The sequence below is a fragment of the Hevea brasiliensis genome, chromosome 17 (genome assembly GCF_030052815.1).
Source record: "Hevea brasiliensis isolate MT/VB/25A 57/8 chromosome 17, ASM3005281v1, whole genome shotgun sequence".
In the NCBI taxonomy this organism is placed as follows: domain Eukaryota; kingdom Viridiplantae; phylum Streptophyta; class Magnoliopsida; order Malpighiales; family Euphorbiaceae; genus Hevea; species Hevea brasiliensis.
The window spans coordinates 10,395,979-10,408,780 of record NC_079509.1 but is presented as its reverse complement, the minus strand read 5'-3'; the positions used below and the strand labels follow the sequence as shown (position 1 = coordinate 10,408,780).

Sequence of the window (12,802 nt, the reverse complement as noted above, 5' to 3'; positions counted from 1 at the left end):
AGCCTTATATTACTTTCGTCTCCTTTGGTTCACTTACAAAGGGCAGGGCAAAGATTCACCCCTATTTCATCCTGTCAGCAAATCACGGTGCACCACGTCACTAAATTGGGTGGCTATTTAAAAAAAAAATGAAAATAAAGTATCTTGCAATGTAAAATCACCCAGTTTCTTTTTTTTTTTCTTGGATTGTTCCTGTCCATTACATAAAGCATTAAAAAAAAAAAGAAAAAAAAAATTAGAATGATCTTTAGAGAAATGATATTTCAACTGCTTTCTGAGACATTAGAGCAAAAGACCACAATATTTCTGGGATTCGAGTGGCCCTAAAGAAATGATGAAAGAAAATAATGGTTTGTGGACGAAATTGCAAAGGAGTTATAAATAAGAGTGGGTCCAAAATGATGGTAATAAGGCAGGTTGGGTATGGCCCCCTTGGAACTGTGACAACAACTCTTGTCTAATTACCTAAGATTCTAATTATTAGGAGAGTATGCCCACCTTGTATGAATGAACTACGAATTGCTCTATCAAGGACAATCATAACTTTCAAAATTTCAACATCGCTCAGATGCTTTTCGGCTTCTGTAGTTTAGCATTAGGGTACAAGTCTCAATCCTAACTATATATATTTAAAAAAAATGAAAAATTAAAGAATCTTGATGATGTAGTCATGAATTTTATAATATATTTGCATTTATTTTGGCCATAATTTCAAAAACAAACTTATAAAATCCTATTGGTTAGTTAATTTGTCTTGTAGGAATTGGAATCCACATTAAATTTTAAATGATTAATTAGGAATGCATATGATATAAAATTTTCCCTTCATTAATCAATATACAAATCATATAACAACAATAAATATATCTTAAAAATTAAGTCTCTAATTAATATTTAAACAAATCGATGATCTAATCATTGGATCAATAACATATATATTTTTATACTAGTATTCCATATTTTTAATAAGCTTTATTTTATTAGAAAAATATATTAGGAAAAATTTAGCGTGCTCCATTTAACTTAACCTCCAGTCCCTAGACTTTTCTAATACATCCATTTGATTCACATCATATCATTTGAAGTGAGGTTTTGGTGTGTGTTTATAAGAAAAACATATAGAAGATCCTATGCATTAATTAGTGTTATGTATTGATAATTTGATGTAATAAAAATTGGAGAAAATTAGCTGCACCATAAATGAGAATTGAGAAGAAAATTAAAGAAGGCACGCAACTCTCAATCAAAATCATCATTTGCAGTATTATTAGGAAAGTGGTGAGGGACAAAGACACGTGTGGCTGTCAATGAGGAACATTAGCAATTAGATAGTTATCAATTGCAAATATAAAAAAATATTATATGACTCATAAGTGCGAATATAGCCATGGTTTGTTTTATGTTTTCCTGTAAAATAGAAAGAAAAAGAGAAGGGTTCTTGATTATGGTTGGTGTTGTGCGCTCGAGGACGTATCCCGAGTCCTGTGTAAAGTGGCGTTTTGAATAGCTACAGCAATTCAGAATGTTGGGGACAGTCAACAGAAGATATTTAATACATCCAGATAATCATCCGTCTTTTTCTTGTCACTGATGTTTGGATTGTTGCTATTAGAGATGTGATCACACAGAAGAAATCCTTAATCATGCCAATTTGGCTTTTCTTGCATCAAATGTTTTAATTCTTTTCCTTCACCCCATGATTCAAATTCATTGCACCCAAATAAAATAAATTCTTGGATATTTGCTTAATTGAATATGATATATCAATTATAAGGGGTATGAATATGATTATGCACTTGCTTAATGAAGCAATTAATGAATGGATTCATGGGCATATCCAAAAGCTATAAACTTTATGTATAAAGGTGAGTGCATTCTCCTAATAATCCATAATCGATCCTATAATTTAACGCAGGGCAGGCCAAGAACTGTACTTGGATGAAGATATTGCAAGTGATGGAGACTTGAAAACATGGATGATTTGTTTAGGGGATTTGGGAATAGACTATGATGAGACCCATTGCCCCTCACCAACCGTACCCAAGAATGTGAATTGTGAGTCTTATGGTACCACAAGCTATGGGGGATATATATTTTGCCTCTAAAATCATCTGGAGTCTTGAACCAATCAAAAAGTTGACCATTGTAGAAGGAAAACCCTAGACTTGATTGATGCTAATTACCTTATCAATATCTTAGATTAGACTAAGACCCACTCAAACCCTCTAATGCCATACATATTGATTTATTATTATCTTCTATACAATTAATAATATATTAGAATATGAGAACCACCATTTGAATAATTATCAATTTTTATTGATAATGGATAATAATTTGTTACTAATATATAACTAATTAACTTTAACTAGAGTCACTCTTTCGGTGTCAACCTCTGTAATAGATTAACTTAGTCCAATAGTTAAAAATATATCACTCACCTGATAAATTTATATTTAAATTTTAACTCTTCCAATTCTCTTACTAAAAAAAATATATGTCAATAATATACTACATTAAGTAATGGAAGCAAAATTTCTTTTGAGTAAGCCTAATGAGATATGCAATTTTTAGTTTCAATCATAGCCTAAGGTGGTGCTAAGGCCTAATCCTAGCCAGGATTTGAATGTTGGGTATCATATTTTAACCATGAAATTGACAAGAGAGAGGTGGGTTAATTGGAAGCTTCAACTTCAATAATATTATTGTCCAGAGGAAGTATAAAGCCAATTGCTTCCAACAAAAAGAATATCCCATTGGATGTTTGTTGCAAAAAAGAAGAGACGAAGAAACCAGCTCCTCCAGTCATCATTACCAAACTATCCACATTTCTATCATATAATGTGGAGGGCTCACCATTAGTAGTTGCCCATGCTTTCTTTTTTCTTTTTTTATTTTTATTCAGACATGTCATTTAGCTAGCTCTCCACCCATGCAGCTACTGCATATAATTGAATTGCCAAGTATGAAAGTGATCAAGACGCCACTGTTTTTCTGCTTTATTCCCCCTTTTTTTTTCCCTCTTCCTTTTTCTGCTATTATTTGACGTCTGGAAAGCTCTCTTTTTATCCCATGAAGTCAAGAACAAATTAAAGCCCTATTAATATAACTTGGTGATTCTGGAGTCATTTCTAAAAACGGTAAGATGTTAAGTCGAGTCACAATTGTAACCAAAATGTAAAAAAAAAAAAAAAGGGCTTATTTTCTCTAAAGGAAAACTGGAAAAAGCTGCAAAATTTCGAAGTCGGGACAGAAGGCATCTGTGCTTTACGAAATTGGGCGGTGCAAAGGTCCAAAATCCCACCAATCACTACATATGCGATGATTCAAATTATGTCCTCTAGCTTTATCAACCAGATGACAGGTTTAGTCTTCAGATGGGCTCTGTTTTTGGGCTGTGGACCCTGTTTTAGATTTCGCCTAAAAAGCTTTCCACCATCTTTAGAGGACCATACACCCACCCACTAATCATTACCTTTTGTGGGTCCTTTCGTTCTTTTGGGGTTGGCTCATGGGCCCATTTCAACTGAGACAATCACAAACCCATGAAAAACACACTTCTTCAAAGGCCCACACCGCACACCATTTTACCAATTCAATTCACCTCATGCACAACAAGACAAGGAATCGATCGCTACTGAACTACAGACTTTTCAACTGCGCAAACAAGTTCATGCAAAATCTGTATGAAAAATACATGAAACCCACTAAACCTTTATCACATGAGGCGGAACAATGAAAATTTGGGTCCTTAAGCCATAGGAATTGGGGGAGAGGGGAGAGTGGGGTCCTTAAATTTGAAATATAAAATACATGTGGGTTCACTATGTTGAATCCGATGCACCTTTCCAATCGTAACCCATCTCCATCTCTGGAATGGTTCTTCTCTGTCATTATCAGCTGTTCTTATCTTGCTTGACTTCGCAGATGATATTGCAAGAAACCACTATCGTTAAATATATATATATATATATATATATATATATATATATTTTTTTTTCCAAGAAAGAATAGAATATTTTAACCTGGTATTACTATGGCCCATTGTTTTGGTCTTTGGAGCATTTGTTACTGTCTTGACCCTGGATGGAAGCAGCCCAAGTGAAATTAAGGCACATGCATGCATGTGTAATTACAACACTCACCCACTAATTCCTAACGGCTACTTACAAAAAGTTGGCGGGCACCTAACTTTGTTTTTCTTCCCAGACTCTTTTGTCTTCCACCTTATCCCTTGTCGATTTTTTTTTTCTTTTTCCCATTTTTAAGAACTTTCTTTGGCTAACTTTTGCTTTAATCTTTGCATTTTCCTCTAAAATGGAATGCCATAATAGTGATCCTCAAAGTGGAAATCCAATGTTCCATGGACCTTACCTCATCCATTGTCTCGTCCCTGATCATTATACCTTGTTGGGTTGCCTTACTGAGCCCAGCAACACCATTTGCATTGCAATTGATTAACTTAGTCCTGATAGCTACTTCCTCAGGGTTTTTTTTTTTTTTTAAATGAAATTAAGAATTAAGATATTTCATTCATCGAGAATGTCCTAATCCCATTTTAAAAAATTTTATCTTACTATAATACTAACAGATTAATTATATTATAATCCACAGCAAATTTGAGAAGGGATTGATTAATTAACATAATTAAAATTCAAAGATCAATTAATATAATTAAAATATATAAATTAATTAATAAATAATAATCATAATATTAATGTTTGGAGACTAAGTAATAGTTCACCTAAAAATTAAAATGCAATTAAATATATGGGCCACTTAATGATAATGAAATGTTATAAATATTTATTAAAATATCTTTTATTCAAAGTTTTTGAATGATTTTCTATTGAACGGTTTGCTGATAAAGTTACCTGCATATTAAAATATTGAGATTTTTTGACGAGTAATTAAGATTTGAAGCAACTTTGTGCTCATCCTTGTGTTGATTTTGAAATTAATTTCTATTGTCGGCCACATTCATCTTAGGTTAGGGTTTAATAACTATTATATGTTGTCTTTTCTTTTTTATTTTTTTTAGAAAATATATATTATGTCTGTTAAAATCTGAAATAATGTTAAACCATGGCTTATTATTCATTAATATATATATATATATATATTAAAAGGTTTTTTTAAAATTATATTGAAATCCAATGGATTCTCTTTATAAAAACTAATTGAATTCCCGGTAAATAATTTTGGGCAATATGAATCCCTAAAACAAGGGTTATTGCTAAAAAAAATTGTCATTTTTAAAATATTTCAGAAAAAATTAAAGATAATTAATGAGAATATAATGTGATTTTGATTATTATAGTTGAAAAAATCCCCGCAAATTGAAAAACTAAAATTTTTCAATATATAAGGGTACTCAATATGTGAAATTATATTAGAAAAACTATAGAGTATATAAACTTAGGTATCTCATTAAAAAAAATATTATAATTATGTTTTGTTGAGAAAATTAATTTGTCTTTTTTTATTATTATTTTTGGTTTGAAATAATAACATCAAGTTGCAATTTCGTTGGGGAGTCCTAATAATAAATTGTTTTGTTTGTAATAATAGAGAGGGGAATAATGAGATTATTAAAAATATTCATAATAATTTAATATTATGATAATAAATAATTAAATTTAATTGATTATTAAAAAATAAATTTAAATTAATTTTAGGCTATGTTTGTTTCACGGAAAATTTTTTTTTTTTAAAATATTTTTCATATTTTTTTAATGTTTGAGGCAGTCAGGAAAATTGATTAATAAAAAATATATTTTTGATTTAACAAAAAACTAAGTCATTATTAAAGAAAGTAACTTTCATTTTTTAAGAAGAAAATTATTTTCATTTTCATTTTCTAAATTTTGATAATCTTATTAAGTTATGAAAATACTTTTATACATATATAAAATAAATATATATCATTAATTTAACATTTCAATTAAGCAATGAAAAACATTTTCATAGAAAATATTTTTTATATATAAATTATTTTTTTGAAACAAACAGAATTTTAGAGTATATAAATTTAAAATTTTTAATTCTACTTATACTTAAATTCTATTAAGAATTTCTTTTAATTCATCCCTAACCTCAAATTTTCCTTAATGTTAATAAAATACATATGTGGATTAATAGTAATTAAAGAAACCTTAAAAGAAATTAATTTTATAATTATTTCACTACAATTTGATGGTGAAATCTGATCAGTTAGACTTTTAGAGTTATAGTCCAATTTATAGTCCAACTACAACTAATGATAGTTATAGTCCAACTACAATGCATTATTTTTTCCTTTAACTTATTAATAATCAATAAGTATGAAATTTAATCCTACTTTTGTAAAGAATCCTACTAAAGTATAACTACTTTAATCAATTATAAAATTGTACGTGTTGTCTTATTATGAAATTCTATTTGTTATTTTTTTTAAATATATATATATTATTAAAATTAGAAAAATCTTAATAGAATAAGTCCATTCTAATCTGGTTAGCAGACCCTCTAATTACACCCATTTTAAAACTCACAGTGTTAAATGAAAAAACTCTAAAACATTAGCATATAAAATAGTAGAAAGTATACTAAATGGTTTGTTTACACTCATTCTAAACAAAAGGACTAATATGAAATATAGCCACCCACGTTACAGTATGGACAACTCTATTAGCTTGTCTCTTTACTAAGAAAAGGACATGTTAATACTTTGAGAAATTCTATTTGTTACTAAATTTTAATAAGTCAATAAATTAAAAAAAAAAAAAAAGCGAAAATCCATGTTTGAAATTTCGAGAAGAAAAGGAAGGAAGGATAGTTTGTATGTTAATCTTGTTAAAAAAATATTTAAAATTAATATTAATTTCTTGAATGGCAATTTTTTTGGTTGCTGTAATTTCGTAGTGCAATTCACCACCATATTCAATTTTCCATCCACGCGCATATATATTAAGTTATTGTAATTAGTTGATGATAATAAATAATTAAATTTAATTGACTATTAAAAATTAATATATTATAATAATATTATATTATGTAAAAAATAATAAAATAATTATATTAAATCACAAATATAAATAATGTATAACGTGCCTTGTTGAAAAAAAAAAAAAACCCTAGTTAATACAAATGGACTAACGAATTGAGACCTACAATACAAATTGGTAAGAGGCAAAAGGCAAAATAAGATGGAGACAAAGGCAATCTTGATTTGGCTTGAAAAGATTTAAACGTAATTGTGAAAATTTCCCATCGCAGGTCAATTATAGGCTGCAATGCAACAGTAGGAGTGACCAAGAAGCACATGGTTTGCGTCCAGGCCAGCACGTTAGAGATGGCAACCAGGAATGAGAATGAAAAGAATGTTGCGTCATGGTCCATAAGAAGAAAAACAAAAACGCTCCAGAATTTTCCAGAATACAGAAATTAAAACATGCAAGCTAGCTGTTTGTCATTTTTCTGAGAGGAAAACGTGGGCTCTCATGTCCTTTCTGCAAGAAGCCAGCTTAATATGTAATACCCATTACCATTCCATGCACAATGCACTTTAAATGATATATGTCTGCGACTGCGAGGGAAGCTTCCTTCCAATGACTTTCTTCTCTCTTGTTCGTAAAATTAAAAAAATTAATGCATCTTGGAAATGCTGGCCTGTAAAGGAGAAAAGTAGAATAGATTAGCTTGAATACAATTAATAATTTGGTTAGGGATTTACAACTAAAAGAAGGACAAAAGGTGCTGTATTTGCCCTGCCATGTCATGATGATATTCACGCCTTCCTATTAGGTTAGATTTCTGAAAGCTGGATCAACCATTCTCCAACTTGTAAATAAAGAGAAAAGTCAAGTTCTTCATTTTGCTGTATTTAAGACCCTCCTCCATTTTACGATAAATTACACCTTGAATCTGTTGTACCCCATCAAAATATGATATAGCTACTATGTGCTAACGCTCAGCATAAAGGGCCCGCTATCATTTCACTGGGCTATCATTACTTCACTTCAAAAAACAAAAAAAAAAATGGTAAGATAAAATTGGGATGAACCATATATTTATTTAGTGTCGATCTTATGTACAATTGAATTAATATTCACCTCTCAATTCTATGTGGCTACGTACAATGACAGCATAACCCAAGTTTCTTGAATTTTCAAAATAATAGAAGCCAGTACTACTATCGCTGTTTTCAACATCCTAATATCTCTTATACAAACTTGTGCCGATTTTTTCATATTTCATGCACAGTTTCCGTATGGGCTTTAATTTCCAACATATAATCAAGAACAAAAAATATACTTATTAAAAATTTATATATAGCGAGTGAAGATTGTCTTTAATTCCTTTCTTAATATTTTTTTTTAATATTTGAATAAAAAATTCCAAAATTTTAAGAAAATTTGAAAATAATTAATTTTTCACGAGTGAAGATATGATAATGATCGGAAATTAATTAATATGGCGTTCAAGAAGTCGTAGAAATGTAGTTTTGTGAAGGAAAAAGTCGCACTAAACACGAGCTAAAGGCACAGAAAGTTACACACGGAGTATCTTTATGAGGGTAGGTTCAGCCATTTGTGAAATATTAACTGCAAGACCATTGCTGTCGATTGTCAAATCATCCATTAACTAAATCCCTTATCTTGAGCTAGATGTTTGAATCTTTCATTTCATGAAAAACATTTTTTTTTAATTATTTTTCTTATTTCCTAATATATATATTCTCAAATTTAAAAATTTATTAAAAATTAATTAATAATTAAATATATAGAGAGATTAACTTTGCCTCCCTTCTAGAAACTCCATTCATTTTCCTATCTTTCTCATCATTTCTTCCCTCCTCCCTCCTTTCTTTCCTCTATTAAATTTCTTCTTTGAATGGATATGAATTAGTGTTTTCACTTGTGACCATATCTCTCATTCCTGTTTCTTTTTTAAAATTTTTTTAATCACTCTTAGATCCATACCCATTCAAGACAGATTTTAAATATATCTCTTTATATTTATTATTATTAATAGATTATGAGTAAATAAATTTTCAGATTTATTTTTATTTATAAATCTTGAATGCATGTGTCACCCTTTTAGTAGAGTTTTGTTATATTTCTTTCTTTTAATAGAGTTTGTTGTTGGTAAGTTATTTTGTTTTTTAAAAACAGTACACTATAAAATGAGACTTTTTTTTTTTTTTGGGAAAATGTAAAATTGGAATTTATCTGGGGAATTTTTTTATATATAAAAGTTATAAATAATATGATATATTGATTTGGAATGTTTTTATTCTATTTTTAATTAGTAAATTTTTTCATATATATTACTTATTAGCCGCTAACGTCATCGAGATTGACAATATTGATAGTTTATTCTTTTACATTCAATAATAATAATAATGAATATACAACATTTTTATAAATTTGAATATTTTAATGATTAATAATAATATATTTCAAATATCATAATTAATTTGTAATATTACTTACTATAATTTTTATATAAATAAAAAAATATTATTTTAATAGATTTGATTGGATAGTGCTTGGTAAAATAAAAAGAGCTATCCATCAACTTTAAATTATGATCACCGAATCTTCTATATTTCTTTTTTAATTTTTATTTTGAATACTTGATGTTAATATAGTTTATATACTAATTAAACACTTTTAATTTATAAATTGATTTTTGGGTTAGGTCTAAAAGTTTAAGTGGTATTAGAGTCCAGGTTCTTTTCAAGGGAGGGTGAAAGGCGTGTAGAGCAAAAATCTCACATCGCTTGAATACTTGACACCAACCTAATTTATATATTAACTAAGCACTTCTAACTCACAAGTTGATTTTTGTTTAGGTCCAAAAGCTCACCGTTAAAGATTAAAAAGATAAAAATAAGACTAACCTTTTAAGTTTTGATCAAATATATAGATAAATTGGTTAAATTTTTATGAGATAATAATGGCTAATTCGATTGTACATTACAGCAACGATAAAGATGGCGATGAAATAGAATAACGTTTAAAAGACTAGCATTTTTTTTTTCATTTTAATATATTACATCCTTCTATTTTTATTTTCTTCTTAGTGCACCATTGCGTTTTTAGTTTTTGAAATATTGTATAGTTTATTTGAAATATTAAAATTAAAATTTATTTCAAATTTAACTTTTTTTTTTTACCTTTAAAATTATTTTTGAAAATTTTATTGATTCTAACATACTCAAATTGATTGATCCAATTGACTTAATTCGTGAATTAGCTAGTCCGGTTTCAAAACAATACAGTAAACTTTTTCAGTTATATTAAAGACATATTTATATATGAGAAGAAGTTTCGAGTCTAAATCTAATAAAAATTATAATTTTTCTTATTTAAATTTAATTAAGTATATACTTAAAATATAAAATATATATTATGACCCACTTATTATTACCATTTATTATTGCTTAGTTAATACATATAACTTTCAATTTTAATTGCAACAAATTTACATAAATCCATTAAGAAGATATTAGTTCAGAGCTAAATCTAACTTCCTGCCAACAATTAATGCAACATACCAGCAGTAATTGGCGAATCAATACCCCAAGATTTTCATCACTCACCTCATGTTTATGGATCATGATTGTAATAAGAGCTAATTAAAATAAATAAACAGCAAAATTATCACATAATACTGCGATTATAACGAAGTAATAAGATGACATTAGATAATATTTTTGTCTAATACATAGATGTAGTAAATTTTTAATTTACACTTTTTGTTCTTCCACTAATTATTAAAGTTGGGTGTTATCTTGATTTCTGCATAATTAGGCTAGAAACTAACAAGGTTTACTAGAAGAAGACCTAGACTCTCAAAAACAAAAAAGAAAAGAAGCCCTAACACATTAAAGACATGATAATTAAGGTCTTTTCTTCAAAACAACCCAATTGCACTATCTTCTAAGGACAGGTTAATTAGGTCTTCATGACCCTGAGCAGCACCATCATCAAAGAGCCATTTCTCCAACAATGAGAATTGAACTTGATTCTCCATGTTTGGCTTGCTTTCGTCATGGAGGAGGCTGGTTTCTGGTGTCAAATTTCCATTCTCATCCACCGACACAGACGAATCAGATGAGTTGGAAGAGTTGAGGCTAAAAAGTGAGTCAAATCGCTGATTAGGTGTGGTTTCACTATGTGCTCCTTCACTAGTACTGGAATTGGCCGCTGCTGCTTTGTCTACGGACATTAGGATAGTATCCGAGTTTGTTTGAGCTTGTTTTGGTGAATTTTTCTTCCAGTTTTCGAGCAATCTTGCAATGTTTTCTGCACTTGATGCATAGGTGGATCCTATTACTTGATGTGGTCTTGTGTAAGGGTGAGAGACGTTAGTAGTAGAGGGCTTTGAGTCAGTTAAAGAGCTTGATTTGTCAAGGGACAAGGCCTCACAAAGGGCTTGTTTAGCCAAACGGATATCTGTCTGGAGCCTTCTCTCCCACTGACCCTTTGGCTGTGAGGCTGAGAACCCATCATGATTCTGCCCATCTTGGAGTTTTTTGAGCTTTTTTTTCAAATGGGTATTCCAATAATTTTTTATATCATTATCTGTCCTCTGAGGAAGATAGGACGCTATGGCTGCCCATCTGCATGCACCCATATCAAAATCTAGTTAACTTAGACTTCCAAGATCCCTATATAAACAACAAACAAAATAGGTGATAGATCATCCCTGATTTGGAAACCATGTCAGGATTTTACCTGTTTCCCAGAAGAGCTTGGAGATGGATAATCATCTTCTCTTCATGATCGGTGAAGTTTCCACGCTTAATACCCGGCCGGAGATAATTTGTCCATCTAAGCCGGCAACTCTTGCTGCACCTAAGCAAACCTGAAAAACCCACAAAGAAACAGTAAATAAAAACCAGACCTTAAACGGAAAAGAAAAAACTAACCTGCAGCAAGAAAGAAAAAAGAAAAACGAGTACACAAAGTGACAGCACATGAGTTGCAGAATATTAAATGCACAGCTTTAAAGATCAACCACCCCATACCGAACAAGAAATGGATAACAAGAAAAAAAGAAAAAGTTCTACCTGTATTAGTAGGAACCGATCTCCAATTCCCGGGACCATGTTCTTGTATGTAAGAGACCAAGATGATATCTTCCTCAGGCGTCCATGGCCCTTTCTTGACCCCTACTTTGTCACAGCAAGGTGGTCTTCCCATATCCCAAAGAATTATGAACAAGGGGGTCCTGTGTACGTACTATTTATATAGAGAGAACTTTTATTGAAAATCTCTTTTCTTCTACCAAAGAAATTGAGAGACAAGCATCCGGGGCAGGGATTTGGGTTGTCTATATATAGAGAGAAGAGAATAAATGAGGTGTTTACGCTGACCAAGGAGAGGTAAAAAAGATTTTGCTTTCACAGAGTCAAAATGAACAACAAAGAGCATTTACTCTATACTTGCAAAAGGTCAGCTACGTAGATTAGACCTCTCTCTCTCTTGTGCTTCGCAATACTGTGTGACATTGATATGAGCATCGTGGAGGTGCCACCGAAAAAGGAAAACCCTAATTTTCTCTTATCCTCTCTGTTGCCAGAGTATCATCATCCCGTGTGATAAATTTTAACAATCGTTCTTGAATTTATATAGTTATAACACTACAGTCTTTCAATTTAAAAATATAACATAAAATTTCTTCAACTTTTAAATTTTACATAATAAAATCCAGTCAACCTCCAATCACTAATTTTCTAATTAGATGTTGACCTGGACAGTTCCAGTGTAACGCTTAGTTATAATTTCTCTTTCCTCTCTTAAGCCATGTA

General features: G+C 30.1%; 1 protein-coding gene across 1 annotated transcript; it reads right to left on the bottom strand.

The window, feature by feature from the left end:
• Nucleotides 1–10,665: 10,665 nt before the first annotated feature.
• Nucleotides 10,666–12,320, bottom strand: LOC110639367 (myb-related protein 306). The gene is made up of 3 exons (XM_021790287.2): nucleotides 12,062–12,320; nucleotides 11,727–11,856; nucleotides 10,666–11,611 (listed from the first exon to the last, which is right to left on the bottom strand). The coding sequence occupies exons 1-3, from the start codon at nucleotides 12,192–12,194 to the stop codon at nucleotides 10,903–10,905; spliced, it is 972 nt and encodes a 323-aa protein (XP_021645979.1). The 5' UTR covers nucleotides 12,195–12,320; the 3' UTR covers nucleotides 10,666–10,902.
• Between the last annotated feature and the right edge of the window lie 482 nt (nucleotides 12,321–12,802).